We start from the raw sequence: 21,066 nt of genomic DNA, 5'->3' as shown, positions 1-21,066 counted from the left end.
ATCTGTGGTGGCAGGGGGCCCCAGACTGGATGAGGCTCCCATGAGAAGACTGCTTGAGGCAGTAAGCAAGTGCTCCTGCTCTTTTAAAAGGAAAGGTGGAGAAAAGAAGCAACAGAACAACTGGAGCCTGGCTGTTTTCACAGGAGTGTGGTTGGTGGATAAGGATCCAGAGTGAAGTGGGAGAAGTTGGGAAGCCTAGGGCCTTCTGTGCACCCAAGAGAGCACAGGGGGCAGCAGCAGAAGGGAGACTTATCATTCAAAGAAATGGGGGGCAGGAGGATTGGAGGAGAAAGGGGCAGAACTGACTGGACTGGAGGGGTAGGGGTGATTTTTTCAGCCAGATTGAATTGTTTTGTTTGGCGGATTGAAGATGCGTCAGTGGAAATTAATATGGTTAGACTTCAGTTGTGTGGAAGTACCAGTATTTTTCCCCTGTGCTAATAGCTTTAGTCCTCAAGCAAATAAATTGAGGACATATTTTTCAAAGTCTGCTATTCAATCCTTTCTTCAGGCTCTATGCCTCGTGAACAGCAGACACACCCAACACCTGACCCTCACAAGAGCTCAGCCTGGTTATTTTTATATTTTCTGATGTGACACATGTGCTGTAGAATTGGGGTTATTTACATTTGATTTTGTGGTAGGGGTGACTTCTGGTTCTCTCCCCTGCTTCCAGCATATGCTACTGTTGCTGTCATAACTAAGGCTATTTCAGTGTGCCCGGATCACCATCTGGATACTGCTGCCTGAATACTTCTTAATTCTTTTTGCAGCCTCTACACCCCCTCAGAATTTTGTTTGTAAGCATAAATTATAAAGGATGGATGAGAGCGGGGCTCCCAATCAAACAGATTCACAGGAAACCCTGAGCGTGTCTGAACCAGCCCTATGCTCCATTATGGTGCAGCTCTCTGTGGGGGTTCCCCTTACGACTCTTTCTGAGAGTTTATGGAGGCAATCTTTGGAGTGCATGGCATCTCTCTTCATCTCCCTTTGACGACCTTAGAAAGTAGGTCAGTCAGAGAAAACACATCTAATGACCCATCAAATTAATTCCCAATTGCCAAACGCTGTGTGTGGGGCTGGGCTGGAGTCATAGAGTCTACCCCTGAGAAGGGAGTAACTGAGGAATGCCTGATCTGGTGCTCTCCAGCTGCCAGGAAGGCAGTCCTTTTCCCCAAGTATTAGAGCAGCCTCCTGTAGGCTATTCATAATAGTATAAATTATCTGCAAATATATTTCTCTCTTTTCAAAGAAAAAATTAATCAGATGTTCAACTTTACAGCAACTAAGCAAACATTCAATTATCCTAAAGCAAACATATACTTCCTGAAGTAATCTGTCTATTTAAATTCTTCTTATATCTTAGACTTTACTAAAAGGAATCTTCTCATAAATAGCATATTTTCCTGATGGGTAACTTGTTTATAATTTTCCATATCTGTGTGGTTTGATGCGATGTGCCTGTAAAATCATACTATGAGTCTTCAACTACAAATGTTTAAATGATGAGATCAAATTCTCCAGCTGGTGTAGCCTGAATATTATTTAAAAATATGCTGACTTCTAGCTTACTGCAAAGATGTATATAGTTTAGCAATTAAAATCACAAACTGTAAAGATTACAACCCTGCACCTCACATGGTTTCAAGTTATGGACAATGACGGCATAGAATGCTAAATTGCAAGGCTGTTAAAAAAAAAAATCAACGTATTGTTAGAAACATTAGTTCCAAAGGTGTTCTTAGAAATCAGTCTTTTTTTTCTTTTTTTTTTTTTTGCAGGGGGAGGATAGTCAACTAAAACTAGCATTTGTGTGCTTGTATATGTATCCTCAGCAGTGGGTGAAGTGGCAGAGGCAGCTGCCTAATAGCTAGTGTCCTGCACTATAATGCTATATTCCTTATCTTGTCATTTCAACTCTTGGAACTGGTACTAGTGCAAAAACGTCATGTTGAGTGCTGTAGTGAGTGGGTGGAAGGAGGTGAGTTCTTTATGTTGCTCTGTAACAAAGACTGGAAGATATAAGAGCAGGGCCTACTAGCTCTGAAAGAAGTTCTGTGCTGTTCAGTCCAGTCGTCAATGAGTAGAAGGAGGGTGACTACGATCTGGGGATGTACATTAAAGATGGTAATAATAGGAGCAACTCTTAAGCTTTAAGATGGGTACTAAAGATGAACCTTTGGAAGACAATAAAAAAGTGTCAAGTTCATGACTACTAACATCGATGATTAAAAATTTTGCCCTCTTCATTAAAGTACATTATGGTAAATCATATGTCAGAAGTCTACTGCAGTTAAGCAACCCTCATTACCTCTCTTTAGGTGCAGGAAATTATGTTATTTCCTTCCTTAGCATAAACCCATGATAATAGCTAGATCGGCACTATATTCTGTTCCACTGGCATTCAGAAATAGCATTTCAAAACTGGTCCAAAATGAGTGATATCTGCACTATTAATTTAAGTCTCCAATCCCTAAATTATTGAAAATCATGTATGTTTTCATTGCAGTACATTGAGCTACTTTAAAACATTTACAGTATCTTATTTCAATATTAACTTTACTAGGATAAACTGTGGCATTTTCCTATGCTTCCAATATAATATAGCAACGAAGGATTTATAGCATGGTAAGGTAAACGTACACGTATATATACCCCCCTAAAGATACCAAGAAGTGAAACAGATAAACTGCTTCGCAGATTTAATACATCATGTTTCTCCCTCTCACCCTTTGTTCCCTATATTATCAGGGAACAAGTGGTAAGAAACCAATTATTACAGGGATATCAGTCCTTCTTGTCTTTAATATAAAATTTGTTTGTTCTTTTTTTTTATTGTAGTTTGACTGCGCAGAAGTCAAAAGCATTTTCTGAAGATTTTCATGAGAATCAGTTATAATCCAATTATAAGAATAAATGAAAGTACTTTTTCAGGGCTCAGTGCAGGAACTAAACCTCAATGACATTATATACATCATCTATGAGATGTAGTAATTATTCACATTGGAGGTGTGTTCCAGGTCAGAAGAACTGAACTGAAGTGAAGAACTTTTTTAGCCCATGAAAGCTTATGCCCAAATAAATTCGTTAGTCTTTAAGGTGCCACAAGTACTCCTCAAATTTTTTGCATATATAAACTATTTAACTTGAAAAACTGTCATTAGGAAACAAAGGCAACATAACAGGTAAGGAAATGTCATTTTTTAAAAAATTATGCTAACACCTCTAGTAAAAAAGAGCATTTAAGAGTTAACTCACTGGAGGTTTATTTAAACATAGCACGGAAGTAGAAAAAACTAAAGAAAGAAAGTTACTTTCACCAGGCATGCATTACCTTACATCAAACAGAAACTAGGCTTATTTGTAACAGTCCCACATGTTGTTGCCTCTGTTCACTTTGCCTTCGGGCTATATTAGACTGTGCTAAATATGCTTCAAATTTGACTAGAATGAATACAAAACTACATTAAAAAAAGTTAAAGTTCTGACTTAAACTGATAAAACTAGGCATAGTGAAAATGATCAGTTTAAGTATTGCCCCTCACATAGCATGAATCATCATACACAACTGAGATCCCTTTATAAAAGGTTGAAGAGAGATCACACTGATGATCTTAACTCTAATATTCCTTTATTTACCCAACTTAAGTCAGACACTTATTTAAATACACCATAGAAAGCTGAGAGAAAATTTTTGCCTAAATGCCTTGAAGAGGATGTTTCAATTTCAGCACAGAAATTCACAAGGGCAATTTCCTGCAGTGATAGGTTTCAGAGTAGCAGCCGTGTTAGTCTGTATCTGCAAAAAGAAAAGGAGCACTTGTGGTTAGTCTCTAAGGTGCCACAAGTACTCCTTTTCTTTCTGCAGTGATAGGCAGTATTCTCTTAACAGGTAAAACGACACTGGGAGATTTGGCAAACTCCATTCCCTCCTCAACATTGCAAAATTCCTCGGTTTTATTTAATTAAAAATTACAGTATTAACTATTTTTGGATTACTTCTTTTAGATCATTAGATTACTTGTGTCTACTTTTGGGTCATTGTAAATAAGGACTTAAAATGTATTTGGTTTCTATGCTAGAGACTTTTCACTGTGAAAAACATCCCAGAATTCTGCAGAATTAGGATAGTTTGCACTAGTGCAAACTGTTTCCAAACAAATGAACTGAAATACTTACTTCGAGGGAGGGAGAGGTGCGGGTGGATGGGGGATAGTAATTTTTCCTAGTCCTGTCTTGAACCTTAGTCTACATTCTTCTTTCCCTCTACTGTAACACTTGCCAGTTTAAATTTTAAGTAAGAATCCAGTTTAATACAAATTACCAAACAAAATAAAAATACAGAATTCAGGTTTCAGTTTGGGTTAAAAAAGACAAATATTAACATTTAAAGACAGTGGTACACTAATATGCTGTGCAATAAAAAAAAATCTGTTCTTCAGAGAGTGATTTCAATAATGAACTACAAGTGCATATACAAGAACATAATTTGCTCCCAAAAGAATTTTGTGCAAGTTTCCTTTGTGGCCATTTTTGCACTCTACAGAAATGTTGAGACGCTGCTATTAATGGAAGTAGCTACACGGGTTATAAATATATGCAGGGGATGATCATAAGCCAACTTTTTGGCACAAAGTAGTAGTACGAAACCTACTTCCAGTAATATCAACTAATATAGACATGAATGCCAGTAAAACAACAAATCAAAGTGGACTCCAACCCAGTAGAAATACTTGAATTATGAAAAAATACTAAAATGACATGCTGTGACAGCCATATCTAGCCTGATTTCATCAGTCTATAAATTTGGATGATTTTAATAATTTGTGTGACACATTTATATTTGAGACATGATGTCTATATCCTGAATTACACTCTATGTAAAGAGCCCGACTCCCTCCAGATGGCAATGAAGTAATGTTCAATGTTCAAGGTGATGTCATAAGTCCTTGAAAAGTAATAGTTAACTGATATGTATTGGACATTCTGGGAAAAGCCACCCTACTGAAACCTGCCTTGAAGATGTGAATGAAGATTCATACCAGGGGAAGATGTACTTACAGAGACAAAGGCCTCATACTTACGTATTTTTTGGAGATACAGAGCAAAGACAAGTCAGCTGAACTTGGTATTCAAACATTCTAGCCCATTCAGCATTGCGCCAGAATGACCATTAAGGGCATCAAAGCAAGCAAACCTCAAAGGTGCTCAACACAGCTATGCCATATACTTGCCGCTGAAATGTATTCTCAGTTTGAGAGCTGCACAAGGGCTGTATGAGATTAAAGTGCTTAACTGGAGTTGGTAGGTCAGTGATAAAATAACTCTGAGTACATCAAAATGACAATTCATGCTGCCTTGAGAATTTTTTTTAAAAAACGCTCAGGGGAAGAATCTTCTATTTCCTTCCATGGCCTTTGGGTCTCACACAGATCTAATACTTCTCAATCGGATATTGTAATCCTCCTGTAAGGGATCCATATGGATATCTACTCATGAATAGCTTAATGTGTCTAATTTCCAATCCTTTTCTGCCTGCCACTTAGGTCTGGTTATTAAAGAACTGCAAAGTTGCATTCCAGATCCACATACTCCCAGAATTCAACACAGTAGCTAGCCCCACCCCCAGCTAGTTCACAGCTCAGCCAGTGGCTAGCCCCCTAGATAATTCATGGCTCAGCCAATGGCTAGTCCCCCTAGCTGTAGCCAAACATAACTATGCTCTTTGGTCAAAATTCTCTACTCTGGCTGGCAAACAGAGATTCACCTTTTAAGTTTTTACCTCACTTGGACATTCACAGCATTGAATGCTAACTAGGACTACCACTTCCTGGACCACAACATGAAGCACATTTATATTAGTTCTGAAAGACCAAGTTAACAGTTAATCCACAAAATCATTACATGACAGAATATCACAGACAATGTTTTCCAGAACTATATATTCCTGACATATACCAAAGAATCATAAAAACTGACTGGTACACCCTTATTCAAGTGTTTCCTGTCACCAAAAGACTAAGGCCCAGATTTTTAAAGGTATGTAGGCCTCGCTGTGTTCAGTGCTGCAACACCTAGATGATTTAGGAGTCTAAATCTCATTTGTAATACTGATTTAAGCACTTAGGAGCCTAACTCCCATTGACAGCTGATGGGATTTGGGCTCCTAAATCAGTTAGGCATTTTAACACTGAACGCAGCAATTCCTAATTACCTTTAAAAATCTGGGCCTAAGTTCCAAAAGAAAGCCAAAACACACAAAGCAATTGATGGCATGAAAGAAGTCACTCAAATGCGAGACAAAAATGTGTGTAAATAACATGACAAGATGACTTCACCATGACAAAGGTGACAGCGTATTTGCTTGGTACACAACAAAAAAGCACATCATTTCCCATTCACTTCACTACTTCCAGTATTTCTCTCTCACAATAATTTGGACCATTTTGAGTCAAACCAAAAAATGCTGAGAACCACTGGTTAGGTAGTATTGACTTCTCTGGAAAAAATGGAATTACCAAAACTTTTGGCCATTGCAGAATTCCCCTTTATATAGGTGTCAATCCTTAAATTTGCACCTGTCCACCAGCAATCTGCAGTTTGGAGGAGTTAATTGTGAATGAAAAGTGGAAGCCTGGCACTGTTTGACTATTATGAATCAATTTTTTTGGATAAGCTGGGTTGAGGGGTGCAGCATTGCTAGGTTTCAAGGAGGATAAACCTATTTGGAGGGCCTTTGAGGAGAGCTGTGAAAGCCAGTGTTCGTAATTTTGAGGTGTTCCTTTGTAATACTGAGTGGTCTTTGAGGAGAAAATGCAGAGAATGGTTGGGGGTGCCTTCTTGGACTCCTCCCTTAGTTGAAAAGTCAGGCTCATTTACTGTGGGTCCATATTGCCCAAGGCTGGGACAATGAGCAGCAGAAAGGTAATCTGAATTTTAATCATGGGCAAGTGAAATCTCATCAAAAAAAGACTGAGGAAGCAAAGACAATCCTAGCTGGCACAGCAGATGTGCTTTTAATAATGAACCTCTATCTTTTAAGTGCTCAGTGGGCATTGAGGCTGTTTTAGTCAGATGGATTCTTGTCACTAAAAAGGTCTTGTCCAGTGGAGAAGATAAGTTTGGGACAAGGAAAACAGTCAAATCCTCAACAGTCAATTCCCTTTGCTAAAGCTATAGGTACCTGGTTCCCCGATTCCAACCTTGTTGAAGACTATTCCTCAGTATGTGGTGTAGAAGCTATGCTGAAGACCCTGGGTTAACAGTTAAGATTTCTGGCATAGGAGAGAGACAGGCTCAGTCAGACTGGACTGTACTACCTTGCCAAAAGGGCAGCACTAATCTATTTTTCCCAAAACCTTGTCCACTTTATCAGTCTTTATCAACACACTGAACTGCAGGAAAACTAAGTAAGAGAATTCAGGAAAGCAAAGTAAGAGTTAAGGTTAAAGACTGTGCACTGCAGAACAAAACCTTGGACCTTTATAGTGGTCTTCAGACAATAATCAAATAATTGCTTGAATATGAATGTAACTTGTGAATACATTTAGAACTACTGCATGTGAAACCATGATAACTGCAGGCACATTTGTTAATCAGAAGGCCTGAAAACTTGGGAAAAAATTCTGTAATTGCATTAGCCGCATAACTGCTGATATGAGAAGTGAAAATGTACCAATTAGAGACTACCTTGTCTACTCAGGAAAACTGGATTCTCTTTGCATTGGATTCAGAAAAAATTCTTACCGGAGGTCGAGACCGGCTTCTTTCCAAAGTAAGTCCATCAAACGCAAAATCTGGAGTGTCAACATGTCTTGCCGTAGATCTGCAAGAGAAAGATTAAAAAAATGCTACTTTAATTAAATAATTTCATGTAGTTTGTATTAAAGGCAATAAAAAGTCAGTAGTCAATTACATCAAAACATACATAATAAATATATGGAGTTATACCTATCTCCTAGAACTGGAAGGGACCTTGAAAGGTCATCAAGTTCAGTCCCCTGCCTTCACTAGCAGGACCAAGTACCAAGTAAACATTATAACATTTTATTCAAAGAATGCTGCCCAATCAAATACTACATCAGTCCCAAAGGTTAAATGGGGCTAATAAAAAATATGGAGCCCTAACAGATAAAATGACACATGGATGGGTTTCTAATGGGTTAGGCTTAAACAGTATCTGCTTTTCGAGTTATAGGAAGGCATGGGTAACTTATGGCAACAAAAAAGCTATACAGTCTAAATGCAAAGAAAAAAGGAGAAGCAAAAAATATGAATTCTCAACTTCACTTACCATCACCATTTTTAAAGATGATCCCAAAGAGATCCCCTCCAAACATCTTATTGTTGTATACTATCCATAAAGGCTTCATTTTAGAATCCATATATTTACACTTCTCAACACTGGAGGGAAATACAACAACTATTTTACTCAATTAAGTAAACACTCTTTATTTGTAAGAATGAAGTGCAATAAAAAGTTTTAGAGTTCTAGTGTGGAATTGTTTTATACTTTGGTTGAATGCCATTCCAAACTTTCATTTCAGCACTATCATGCGAGTTATACTTGGCAAATTGACATCTATATAAATTTATATCTGGAAATTACTAAACCTAATGCCTGAAATAGCTGTCTGTATTTTCTAAGAAAATACATGACCTTCTTTAAATCCAACCCATTCAAATTTTACAGTTTTCTGTCTGTATTTAACTGCTGAGCATAGTATTCTAATGGCTAACATGTTTATTGTTCTGAACAGAAGCCAAGACTGTACTCTGACTGACTTTTAGGTTTATATATATATAACTACAAGATCAGAAAGAGCGTTAAGTTTTAAGGTGGATAGCAAAAATCTTCAACCCCAAACTAAAACTCAGATCTTACCCTTAAGAAAGCAGAAATTTGCTTACACAGCTAGGATGATACCAGACAGACAGACCGACCTTCTCCCACCCTTGAAAATGTACTCTGTGTCAGAGCTCCTGCTGAGTTTCACAGACAACAGAAATCAAAGTGTTTCCATATTAAAGTTATGGTGAAAATGGAAACAGACAATCATATATAACTTACTATAGTTCTGATAGTATGACAGAGGGATTCAAAGGAGACTGGAGGTTAGAAAGTGCTTCTCTGTATGCATTTTGTTTTAAACACGTGTGCATTGCATCTTTTCCTTTTGCTTTGCTTTGCTTCATGGCATTCAGTTTTATTAGACTATTTAAGGTCTTCAATTTATTGAGGGCTTCAACCTGAAACAGATTTTTTAAAGTATTAATTTCTGAATCATTTATGAAATTCTAAATACAAGGATAATTTGAAATCCATATTATAAAACTACAAATGCAAAGTCTCATTTTCAAAATAAAAGGCCAATTAAAGATTTGGTTAAAATATTAAAGACAGCAATAGTAACAGATTTCTTTCAATATAGTAAGAGTGGATTGTAATGAAGATGCCATTTCTGAAAAGAGAGTAAAACTTTCAAGAGCACTTAAGTGCCTTAGACTTCGAAATCGCATTTTCAAAAGTGACAGAGGCACTCAGGAGCCTAAGTCCCACACACTTTCAATGAGACAGGCTCCTAAATCATTTTGGAGAATAAAACTTAGGTGTTTTTGAAAATTTTCCCCATAAAATTTATTTTAGTGTATTGTCGATATACATGCATCATCTCTTCCATATACAACATACTTCTAAGAACTCTGGCCAAATTTCAAACTAGATGCCTAAAATTTGGCACCTACATTCATACTGAAGTCAGTGGAAGCAGTGGGCATTCATCACCTCTGAAAAAAACAATTATTTAAGAATCTAAATATGGATTCAGGCACCTTGCTTTAACTGGCTTATATCAGCTCAGTATAATCATGCCACTGATCCCACAAAAAATTAAGCACATGCTTAAATTTAATTTTTTGCCGGATTAGGGCTATAGCGAACACTGGTTTAACAAAATTGTGCTACACCCCTCCATTTCACCCACCGTTATAACAAACACTTGAAAACTACCCTATTATAACATTAAAATGGGACTTATCCATTTGATTTTCCCATCTTCACTGACAATGTAAAAAGTGAAATCCTGGCTCCATTGAAGTTAATGGCAGTTTGTCATTGTCTTAAACGGGACCAGAAATTCACTCTAAATATTTTGTTAGTTATTCACTACAGTTGATTCACTTTTAAATGAACTGAGGGGAGGACACAAAAAGCTACCCAGTTAGAAATGGTTTGTCTGAGGTAAGTTTTTTTCCCTTGCCAATGACACCCATTGCAAATAATCCATATCGTAATCCAAACCATGAACCAGAGAGCTTTAAAGCCTGGGAAAGCTATGGAATATATAGTTTGCCAGCTATTTAGTAAAGAAACTTTGCTAACTTATTTAGAGATCAAAACTAACTAGCCTACTCTCCCATAATACCAGAACTTTCAAATCAGACATTATGTTTCTCAACTTTCTAGAAAAACTCTTTCATACAGAAAGCTAACTGTAATGGAAGCAATGGCATCCTGTCAATTAGGAAAGAAACAAAAACAAAAAATACCAACTATTTTGTATCAGTCTTTGCAGACAACTTTCCTAACAAAAAAATGTCCATACTTGACATGCTGGGAAAAGGATATGGATAGATAAATAACCCCAGAGGAACAGGGTTTGATCAGGAAAAAAGGACCAGTAATCTCACTCTGTAGCACAATAAAAGAACATTTCTTTTTAAGATACTATTTAATGGTACCTCACACCAGACAGGTTAAAAAATATAGATAGACTGAATGGGGATAAATTGGAGAAATTGTGATGGAAAAGGAGACTGTGCATACATGGTGGACATGTCCAGTCATTAGAGAGTACTAGGGTTGCCAGGTGTCCAGCTTTTGACTGGAATGCCCAGTAGAAAGGAATTCTGGCAGCTCTAGTCAGTTCTGTTGGCCAGGCCATTAAAAGTCCGGTCGGCGGTACAGCGGGGCTAAGGCAGGCTCCTGGCCTACTCTGGCTCTCCATGAGTCCCGGAAGCGGCCAACATTTCTCTCTGGCTCCTAGGCGGAGGCGCAGCCACAGGGGCTCCACATGCTGTCTCTGCCCTTAGCACTGACTCTGCAGCTCCCATTGGCCAGGAACCATTACCAGTGAGATCCGTGGGAGTGGCACCTGAGGACATGGACAGCATGCAGAGCAACCTGGCCGCACCTCCGCCTAGGAGCTGGAGAAAAATGTCGTCCACTTCCAGGAGTGCCTGAGGTAAGCGCCGCCTGGAGCTTGCACTCCAAACCCCCTCCAACACCCCAACCCTCTGACCCAGGTTAAAACCCCCTCCCCCACCCTAACTCCCCCCCAGAGCCCGCCTCCTCCCCCCTCCCTGCACCCCAATCCTGTCCCAGCCCTGAGCCCCCTCCCGCACCCAAACTCCCCTCCAGAGCCTGCACCCCCTCCCACATTCTGAGCCCCTCAGCCCGAGACCAGAGCTCTGACCCTCTCCCACATCCCAACCGCCTGCCCAGCCCACTGAAAATAGTGAGGCTGGGGGACAGAGAATGATGGAGGGAGGGGAGATGGAGTGAGCAGGTCCACAGCCTCGGAGAAGGGGCGAGGCAGGGGTGGGGTTTGGAAAGTTGGCAACCCCAGAAAGTACTGGAATGCAATCAGTAATCAAATATCACAAATTGATGGGTATTACGAAATTATCCTTTGGTAATCTCCTGGGGCTTCCAGAAATGGTCACCCAAAAGGAAATGAAGAATTAGTCCCTCATCTGCTAGTAGCTGCTCAGCTACTGAAAGCATCTAATTGGAAAAAGAAAAATAGCCCAATTCTAGAGGAATGGTTCAAAAAAACATATGGGAAGTTGTGGTTATACTAATTTTTCCATAGCAATCACATACCCAGAAAAAACAGAGGATAAACAAGTACTTTGATAATTGGCTAAATTTTATTCAATACTCAAAGAACATTCACCTGCAAAAAACCCAGCACACCTGTCCATTTTTTTTGGAATATTAACATTTGATAGACATGCCTGGTTTGCTAAATATGTGTTATCACTCAATTTATTAAAATCACTAGAAATGACATGTCATTGGTGGTGTAGTAACGCTCACTCTGTTAATATGTAGCAGCCTGTTAGCAGAGAGATCTGATGACTATATTTCTGTATAATGTCTCTAAGCAAAAGTTCACCATTGTAATGATTCTGTTTCCTATATTTATATGGCAAAGAGCTGTAAAACTGTTACTACTCCCTAATTAAATTATTGGGAGGGGGGAAATGTTTCTCGGATCACAATTGTTTGACCTTAGCCACACTGGTAAGGCATATTGTATATTTGTGGGAAATTCAATAAAAGTAAGTATAGTTTTTATTTTATTAAATCCTCATTGCAGTGAAACTTTAATGTGACCAAGAATGAGTTAAAAGTGCTTTGAGAACTATGGATGAAAAGTGTTATATGGCCCCCAATCAACTGTACTTAACCATGTCTCTAACCTTTAAGCATTTGAGTAGTCCCCATTACCTTCAACTGACTTCACTGACATAGCTCATGTGAGGAAGTTAGGCACATACTTAAATACCTTGATTAATGGGGTCTATAATATTATTATTATTAAACAAACAACTTTAAATTTTGTTGCTTATAACTGGACAATTATTTGTAACCAATATCGTATTATACCTTGTGATGTTCACTGAACTGTTTATTCCTTTGTGGCAATCTTTTTGAGGAAAGACACTGAAGAAAATGCAGTGACATTACAGCACCGAATGTCAATATCGCAAAGCTCTTTATACATTCTGTCTAGGCTTGCTACTGATTAACATATTAACATGTGCATGCTATATTTTAATCTCAACTTGCGATTAGTGGTTATAAAATGGTTCTTTATTATAATTGTATACATAAAATCCTCTTTAAACCAAAGTTAACTTGATCAATAATCTAACGCTGATTATTATTCACTCAAGGATATTCTACTTTCACATTTGTAACAGTTAGTTTCTATACAAGGAAACTTCAGCCTAATCTATAAGGTGTTGAGTTAAAGCTCAACATTTCTATAGATAAGCTGTCAGGCAGGATGCTGTGGAAGCTGTATGCAGTTTGATTATAAAACTGAGGCAGTGGAGGACCTGCCAGGTCAGCCATCTGTCAAAACCAAAAGCACTCTGCTTTTCCACAATTCCAGGAGCTGTACAAACACCAGTGACAAGGGGACAAAATGGAACCTGTGCTGAACAAACAGGAACTTTTTGAAGTATTTCTACTTTGAATTTCTTCCGTGTTTGCACAGTTGGGAATTTTTTTGCCCCTTCTTTGATTGTGTTGACATTTGTTTCCTGAGAAGTGCACAAAAAACTTCACTGACCTTAAGTCTATTACTGACAGCATTTCATCACCTAGTCTTTTTATGATTTTTAACAATACTAACAAGCACATTTGTGTAAGAGATGGCTTTTTCAATGCTTTCTGAACAGCACTAAGAGAGAAGCACAATGGTAGATTCCGATTTACTTCTTGAGATACAGTTGTAACCCAGATATGATCAGAACTAAAAGAAAATTTTGATCAGAAAATTTCTAATTGGGTTGCTTTTTGTTGCCTCCTCTCAGTTTATATATTTGCTATGCATCAAATAAATCGGACAGAGATATTACCTCTGTTTTTCAGAAATACGTATTACTGTAGCAGCCCAGGTTTCAAGCCAATGCAATTTTGACACATTAAACTCTTCAGAACGAGCTTTGCAATGGCAGATCATTAACAGCAGCACATTATAATATGTTTAGAAATGAACCTCAACTCTTCTCTTGACTGGTACCTCCACAGTGATAGCAAAAATTATGTCTGTTGTCATTTCTCATTACAGCGAGCTATGTAGACTCCATTGTTAAGGCATTATTTTAGCCTCCTTATTAAAGCAACAGTTTGAATTACCTTTAACAAAAGCCAAAGCTTCAGGAAGTGACCCTTTAGAGTAATCTTCTAAATCCATTGTTCCCCCTGGGATGCATGCACCCTATTTACAAGTATCAGGAATAGTTAAATGGCTGCCATGCAGAAGAGCTTTCCTCCTCTGGTGCTCCCCCACCGCTTGCTACTTCCTGTGTCAGTGGCGTGGGGCACGGGCTCCCCATTCCTCTGTCTCTCTCACTAGCCCTTTCTTCTCTTTACCTCCCTTCCCTTTTCACACACAGATGTTGTTCTTACGAAAGGAGCTTGCAGTTGAACCCCATATCATCGATGGAATAGATATTTCACTTGCAAGTCAGGAATAAGTGAAGACAAATATTTAAACAATCAATACCTGTTTGGAAAGCACTTTCATGTGAGCAATACTTCCACGGCAGTAAGCTTCAAGTATTACGCCAAACAGTACGGAGACAGCAGGTATGTGCACCTCTGACCTACAGGAAGCATGATGTGAAAACAGAAAAAAATCACTGAGTTGCAAAGATAGATTGTATCCATTTTACAGATAAGAAATCTTCAAGCTCTTACAATAGGAACTTATTACTACTGCAATTAAACACAAAACACAATACTCTAACTTAACTAAAATGCAAAACTACATTTGAAAAAACAAAATCCTAATGCAGGGCCACTTTCCCAAAGGACAGCAGCATAGTTCAATGGCTACGTGCTAGACTTTGAAGTAGAAGAGTCGGTTTCTATTACAGTTTCCTCATTCTTTGGCCTAGGAATATTTCAGAGGCATTTTAAATCACGAGGAAGGAAGGAATGCTTTTATATCAGTCTTCAATACCTCTTTGGCCAGAAATGGTGTTGATAAACTATGGAGGGAACGATGCTGGCTAGACTTCAGTTATGCTAGAGTAGCAGGGGTATTGTGAGGAAAAATGGAGGCAGTCTCAAGGGTTCATGAGGAATGTGGAAATTTTCCAAAGGAGTTCCCCTTCCTCCAAAACAAACCATTTTAAAGGTATTAGGACAAAAGCTAATTATCCTCCACAAAAAAATTAAAAATGTAGTACTGTATTTACTTTGTTTTTAGGTAAAAACAACAGCAAGTTGCATTTCTAAGCTTGAGACAAATGAAAGCCCTTCTTACAAGGTATTTGTCATTCACAGAAAGGCCTTTCTACTCTTGCCTTTAAAAAGTGGCAACTAAGAATCAAAGAAATGTAATGTCTCAACAAGAATTCAAATAAAAGTGAAATTCATTCAAATTTGTGAGGTATAAATGTTGCATTTCCAATGCAAATAAAACATTTAAATTTATATGCAGAACAAATTATAGAAATAAAACTTCCAAATGTATGACCATATTAATTCCAAAATGGAGCAATTTAAATTTTTCTTTTAAATGTAGCTTTTGTTTTGGAGATTGCGCTACTGTTATTACATTTTCTGATTTTTAACCCTTTTTATGAAGAATTTCATGTTATCAACATCAAAGTTAAGGAATCACAAGATCAAGAAATACACAATATTGGGGAATAGTTACGATGAAAAATCCTCAAGAATATGTATTTGGTATGAAAGAGTTCATTCTGCCTGCTGAGGATACACACCACCCACACTAGTAAAAAGCGGAAATTCTTACCTTAGATGCCAAAATAGCATCTGCCCTATCCTCCTATTAGCAAGTGCTCTCTCTACCAGGAATCTGGAGAGGGCACAATCGAGAAAAGGTTCATATTTCAGAACTTGCACAAGCTGGAGAAGATACTGAGAGAGCTCTTCATCACTGGAAGGAGATAAAATCTTGTAAACAGCCAGGTAACTGGATTAATCGATTCTTGAAAAACAGACACACACACAAAGTCTGTAACAATGGTAAGGTCCACAACTAACAGGAAAGGTTTCCACCTTTCAGGCAAATGAGGAAGAAAAAATAATGCATGTAGGCTGAGTGTGAAACTGCCAAAGAGGTTCTAGAAGACCTTGAACGATAAGGAGAGACACCATTATGGTTAGAGCAGAAACTTCAGATAGAAATCAAGGGGCATAAAATGCTTTGGGTGAAATCTACTGAAATCAACAGGAATTTTTTCCTCTCTGTGTGTGGTCAGATTAACTGCCTTCAACACTTCATAACGGATCCTTGTCTCCTCTTTCAATTACTCTGACTGTGGAGATGGATCTATGGCAACAGCTCAGGCTCACCCCAATCCCCTCACGTGGTGCAAGAGGCATGACTGGAATGGACACTGAAATCACCTAAGAAAATAAACTCCAGCAACTCCCAATCCAGGTCAGTGAAACTCAGTAAGCTTACTCAGGGATGCTAGGTAAGTGTAAGGGTGAATAAATGGCCAATCTTTGTCTTTAGGGGAAAAAATAGATTCTTAGTGGCCCCAGGTAGAAGGGAGTGCACTAAGTACAGTTCTGCCATTTCCAAGGATTTAATCTTTAATGGTTATCCAAATGTTGAGGTCGTTCTATGGCTCTAATGAGACAGTCAAGGTGAGCTACAAGATCTCTGTGGGGCCTTACAATTCCGTCAGCCCCTCTGTGAGGTTTTAGCTGCTTCTGAAGTTAAATGGGTAGCTCTATATCTATGCAACCACAGCACCCAAGATCTGAATTAAAATTTCAGCCTATAACTGTTTGAGGTTCAGCACCAATTTCACCAGAATAATTTTGCAATCAGGTAGCTCTAAAAAGTGAAAATATGGCATGTTGGTTTAGAATGGTTATCATAAAAAGATGTCAAGAGCAGCCAAAATTTAAAACAAACAAGTAAATAAACCAAAAAACTCCAGAACTAAAGTAGTATTCAATAATTCATCCAAAAAAAGCCACCCAAATAACTTTTCAAGCACCCCTTTTTATTACGTAATTCTTCTGTATAATTGAAAAAAATGTATTCCTTCTCAAACATAACATACATCTTTCCAGGAAAACATCTATTTCCAAAGAAATAAACACTTGCATTCTCTGTTTTTTATGTAGTGACTTTGTTGCTTTATCAATGTCAGGACATAACTGAACTTCCCCCCTGAACTTTCTAGATTTTACACTTTTGAACTGCCTATAGAACTCTTTACCCAAAACAGACACAAAAGTAAAAATTAAAACTTTACAAGTTACTGAAAACTCAATCATGACAGTTGGTAGCATGTTTAAAGTGGCATTCTGAAAAAGTTTAATTTGGATAGAAGTACTGAAATCTGTTGTAGCATAAATTCCAACAAAGATAATACTTCATTTCCAACTATTATTTATTTGTAAGAATCTGTTTTAGAATTTTTAAGAAAGTCTAGAATACAAGTATTTTTCTGCTGTCTGGTGGTACATTAAGGAGTAAAAGCAGAAGAATAAGGGCAATGGACTTCAAAAAAGTAGACTTTTACAAGCTCAAAGAACTGGTAGGTAGAATTCCATGGGAAGAAATCTAAGAGAAAAAGGAGTTCAGAGAGCTGGAAGTTTCTCAAAGAAACAATATTAAAGGCACAGCAGCAAACCATCCCAATATGAAAGAAAGGCAGGAGGAATAACAAGGGGCCAACCTGGCTCCATCGGGAGCTCTTTAATGACCTGACAATCAAAATGGAATCCTATAAAAAGTGGAAACATTGACAAACTGCTAAGGATCAATACTAAAGAATAGCACACACATGTAGGCATTAATTCAGAAAGGCTAAAGTGCAAAAATGAGTTACTCCTAGCAAGGGATATAAAAGGCAAAAGGCAGAGGTTCTATAAATATATTAGGAGCAAGAGAAAGATGACGGAAAATGTGGGTCTGTGACTTCGTAACGAAAGAGAACTAATAACTGATGACACCAAGAAAACTGAGAAGTTTAATGACTATTTTATTTCAGTCTTCACTAAAAAGGTTAATGGTGATCAGATGCTTACACAATCAATATTAACAAAAAGAGGGAAGGAACACAAGCCAGACGAGTGAAAGAAAAGTTTAAAGGTATTTAGATAACTAAGGTAGATGTATTCAAGTTGGCAGGGCCTGAAGAGATGCACTCAAGAATATTTCTACCTAAACTAGCTGAAGCAATCTTGGACTGTTAGCGATTATCTCTGAGAACTACTGGAGGATCGGTGAGATCTCAGAGCACTGGAGAAGGGCCAACATAAAAAGAGGAACAAAGAGGAACCAGAGTATTACAGACCAGTCGGTCTAACTTCGATACCTGGAAAAACCCTGGAACAAATTGTTAAACAATCAATTTGCAACTATCTAGAACAGAGGTGGGAAAACTATGGCCTGCAGGCCACATCCGGCCCGTGGGAGCATCCTGCCCAGCCCCTGAGCCCACGACTGGGGAGGCTTGCCCCTGGCCCCTCTCCTCCCCCGCAGGTATGCCACCATGCGGGCAGCATGGCTTACACCTGCCCACCTCCCAGGCTTTCCAAACAAGCCTGTCCTGCCGCTCTGAGTGGCAAGGTAAAGGGAGGGTGGGGAGACTTGGGTAAGGGGCAGGAGGTCCCGGGGGGGCAGACAGGGGGCAGTTGGATGGAGCGGAGGTTCGGGGTGGGGGGTTGAATAGGGGGTGGGTTCCTGTGATGTTGGAGGGTCCCAGGAGGTGGCAGGACAGGAAGCGGGGGGGGGGGTTGGATAGAGGGTGGGGTCCTGAGAGGGGGCGGTCAGGGGACAAGGAGTGGGGGGGTTGGATGGGTCAGGAGTTCTGAGGGGGGCAGTCAGGGGGCGGGAAGGGGATGGGAGCCAGGCTGTTTGCAGAGGCACAGCCTTCCTTCTCGACCCTCCATATCATTTTGCAACCCCGATATGGCCCTCAGGCCAAAAAGTTTGCCCAACCCTCATCTAGAAGATAATAGGGTGAAAAGTAATAATCAACATGTATTTGTCAAGAATAAATCATGCCAAACAAACATATTTTCCCCCTTTAACAAGGTTACTGGCCAACTGAACTGTGTGGGAAACAGGAGACATTATATATTTTGAGTTTAGTAAGGCTTTTGACACAGTGCCACATTACATTCTCATAAGCAAACTAGAGAAATGTGGGCTAGATGAAATTACAATAGGGTGGGTGCACAACTGGCTGAAAAAACATACTCGGTTATCAATGGTTCACTATCAAGTTGGGAGGATTTACCTAGTGGAGTCCTGCAGGGGTCTGTCCTGAGTCTAGTACTATTCAATACTTTCATTAATGACTTGGATAATGGCATGGAGAGTATGCTTACAAAGTTCGTGGATGACACCAAGCTAGGAAGGGTTGCAAGCACTTTGGAGAAGATTAGAATTCAAAAAGACCTTAACAAATTAGAGAATAGGTCTGAAATCAACACAATGACATTCAATAAAGACAAGTGCAAAATACTAAATTTAAGAAGGGAAAAAAATCAAATGCAGAACTACAAAATGTGGAATAACTGGCTAGGCATAGTACTGCTAAAAAGGACTTGGTTATAGTAGATCACAAATTGATTATGAGCCAACAATGCGACACAGTTGCGAAAAAGGCTAATATCATTCTGGGGTGTATTAACAGGAATGTTGTACATAAAATATGGGAGATAATTGTTCTGCTTTACTCAGCACTGGTGAGGTCTCAGCTGGAGTACTTTGTCCAGTTTTGGGTGCCACATTCCAAGAAAGATGTTTCTAGAGAGTCCAGAGGAGAGCAACAATGCTAAAAGGGTTAGCAAACAGGACCTATGAAGAAAGGTTTAGAAAAAAATCTGGGTATGTTTAGCCTTCAACAAAGACAACTAAGAGGTGACCTGCCAACAGTCTTCAAATATGTTAAGGGTTGTTATAAAGAGGATGGTGATCAGTTGTTCATATCCACTGAAGGTAGGACAAGTAGTAATCAAGTTAATCAGCAGCAAGGGAGATTTATGTTAGATATTAGGAAAAACTTTCTAACTAGAATAAGTTACTAAGAAAGGTTTTGGAACCCCCATCACTGGAGGCTTTTAAGAACAGGTTAGACAAACACTTGTTAGGGATGGTCTGGATACACTTGGTTCTGCTTCAGCACGGGGGTGATTGACTAGATGACCTCTCAAGGTCCCTTCCATCCATTCGATTATTCATCACCATTTAGATTACATTTTCTTTACATTTTTACTTTCGGTATTCTATCAGGCATATAAAAATATCTGAAACTGAGTTCTTATATTCTGTTGAAGGGAATTTTGCTTTGGAGACATTGCTAAGAATAATCATTCCGGATGAACCAATTCAGCATTATTTGGTGAGCCAGGGTTAACAGCAATTACTTGTTTACATTTGAAAGAAGTCAAAATATTTTGTCAATAACCTAGCCTTGACAATAAAAAGCTGTTCATCACATACAAAGTTCATGAGTCAAGGACAAGAGACGTGCAGTAATTCTGCAAATGATAAAGTTCAGATTGTTCTGGGGCAAAATTTATACAACAGCAGAAATGTACACTATAAAGAAAGAATTGCAAGCAGGGGAAACTACCTCTTAGAAAAAAGAAAAGAACGACTAGTGGCACTTTAGAGACTAACAAATCTATTTGAGCATAAGCTTTGGATGCATCCGATGAAGTGAGCTGTAGCTCACGAAAGCTTATGCTCAGATAAATTTGTTAGTCTTTAAGGTGCCACAAATCCTCACTTTCTTTTTGTGGATACAGACTAACACGGCTGCTACTCTGAAACCTACCTCTGCGAAGAAACTGAAATGAAAAACTATCAAATCTTTGCTTTTTATTAAATGGTACAGAGAGTAATTGGGCCACTATTTCCAGGAACAGAGTAGCTGGTTTGTGATCCTCACAGTATTTCACTCTCCATGTACTTCTCCTTATTATCAAAGGCCCCACATTATAGAGATTCTCCCACTTACTAAGGCCTTGTCTACACTACGTGAATAACATAGCTGGAGTCGATGTAGCTTAGGTCGACTTACTGTGGTGTCTACACCAAGCTGCATTGACAGGAGATGCTCTCCCGTTGACTTCCCTTACTCTTCTCATTCTGGTGGAGTATCGGAGTTGATGGGAGAGTGATCTGTGGTCGATTTAGCTGGTCTTCACTAAACCTGCTAAATTTACCTCCGTTGCATCGATCATTGCAGCACTGATCCCCAATAAGTGTAGATGCCCTAAGTGGGGAGGAAAGACATTCCCTTTCTGTGGGA

At 38.8% G+C, this 21,066-nt stretch overlaps 1 protein-coding gene across 17 annotated transcripts in view; it reads right to left on the bottom strand.

Annotated features, from left to right (window-relative positions):
• PIK3CB (phosphatidylinositol-4,5-bisphosphate 3-kinase catalytic subunit beta) overlaps window positions 1-21,066 on the bottom strand; it is a 186,912-nt gene that overhangs the window by 18,682 nt on the left and 147,164 nt on the right. For all 17 annotated transcript variants that reach the window (XM_073360002.1, XM_073359996.1, XM_073359999.1 and 14 more), the window contains 5 exons: window positions 15,567-15,710; window positions 14,307-14,406; window positions 9,074-9,252; window positions 8,297-8,406; window positions 7,750-7,828 (listed from right to left, as the gene is read on the bottom strand). In XM_073360002.1, coding sequence (XP_073216103.1) covers window positions 7,750-7,828; window positions 8,297-8,406; window positions 9,074-9,252; window positions 14,307-14,406; window positions 15,567-15,710 — 612 coding nt within the window. The remainder of the gene's footprint in view (window positions 1-7,749; window positions 7,829-8,296; window positions 8,407-9,073; window positions 9,253-14,306; window positions 14,407-15,566; window positions 15,711-21,066) is intronic.

The sequence above is a fragment of the Lepidochelys kempii genome, chromosome 9, assembly GCF_965140265.1.
Source record: "Lepidochelys kempii isolate rLepKem1 chromosome 9, rLepKem1.hap2, whole genome shotgun sequence".
Classification (NCBI taxonomy): Eukaryota; Metazoa; Chordata; order Testudines; family Cheloniidae; genus Lepidochelys; species Lepidochelys kempii.
The sequence above is the reverse complement of the archived record's forward strand: the minus strand, read 5'-3'. Positions and strand labels throughout refer to the sequence as shown.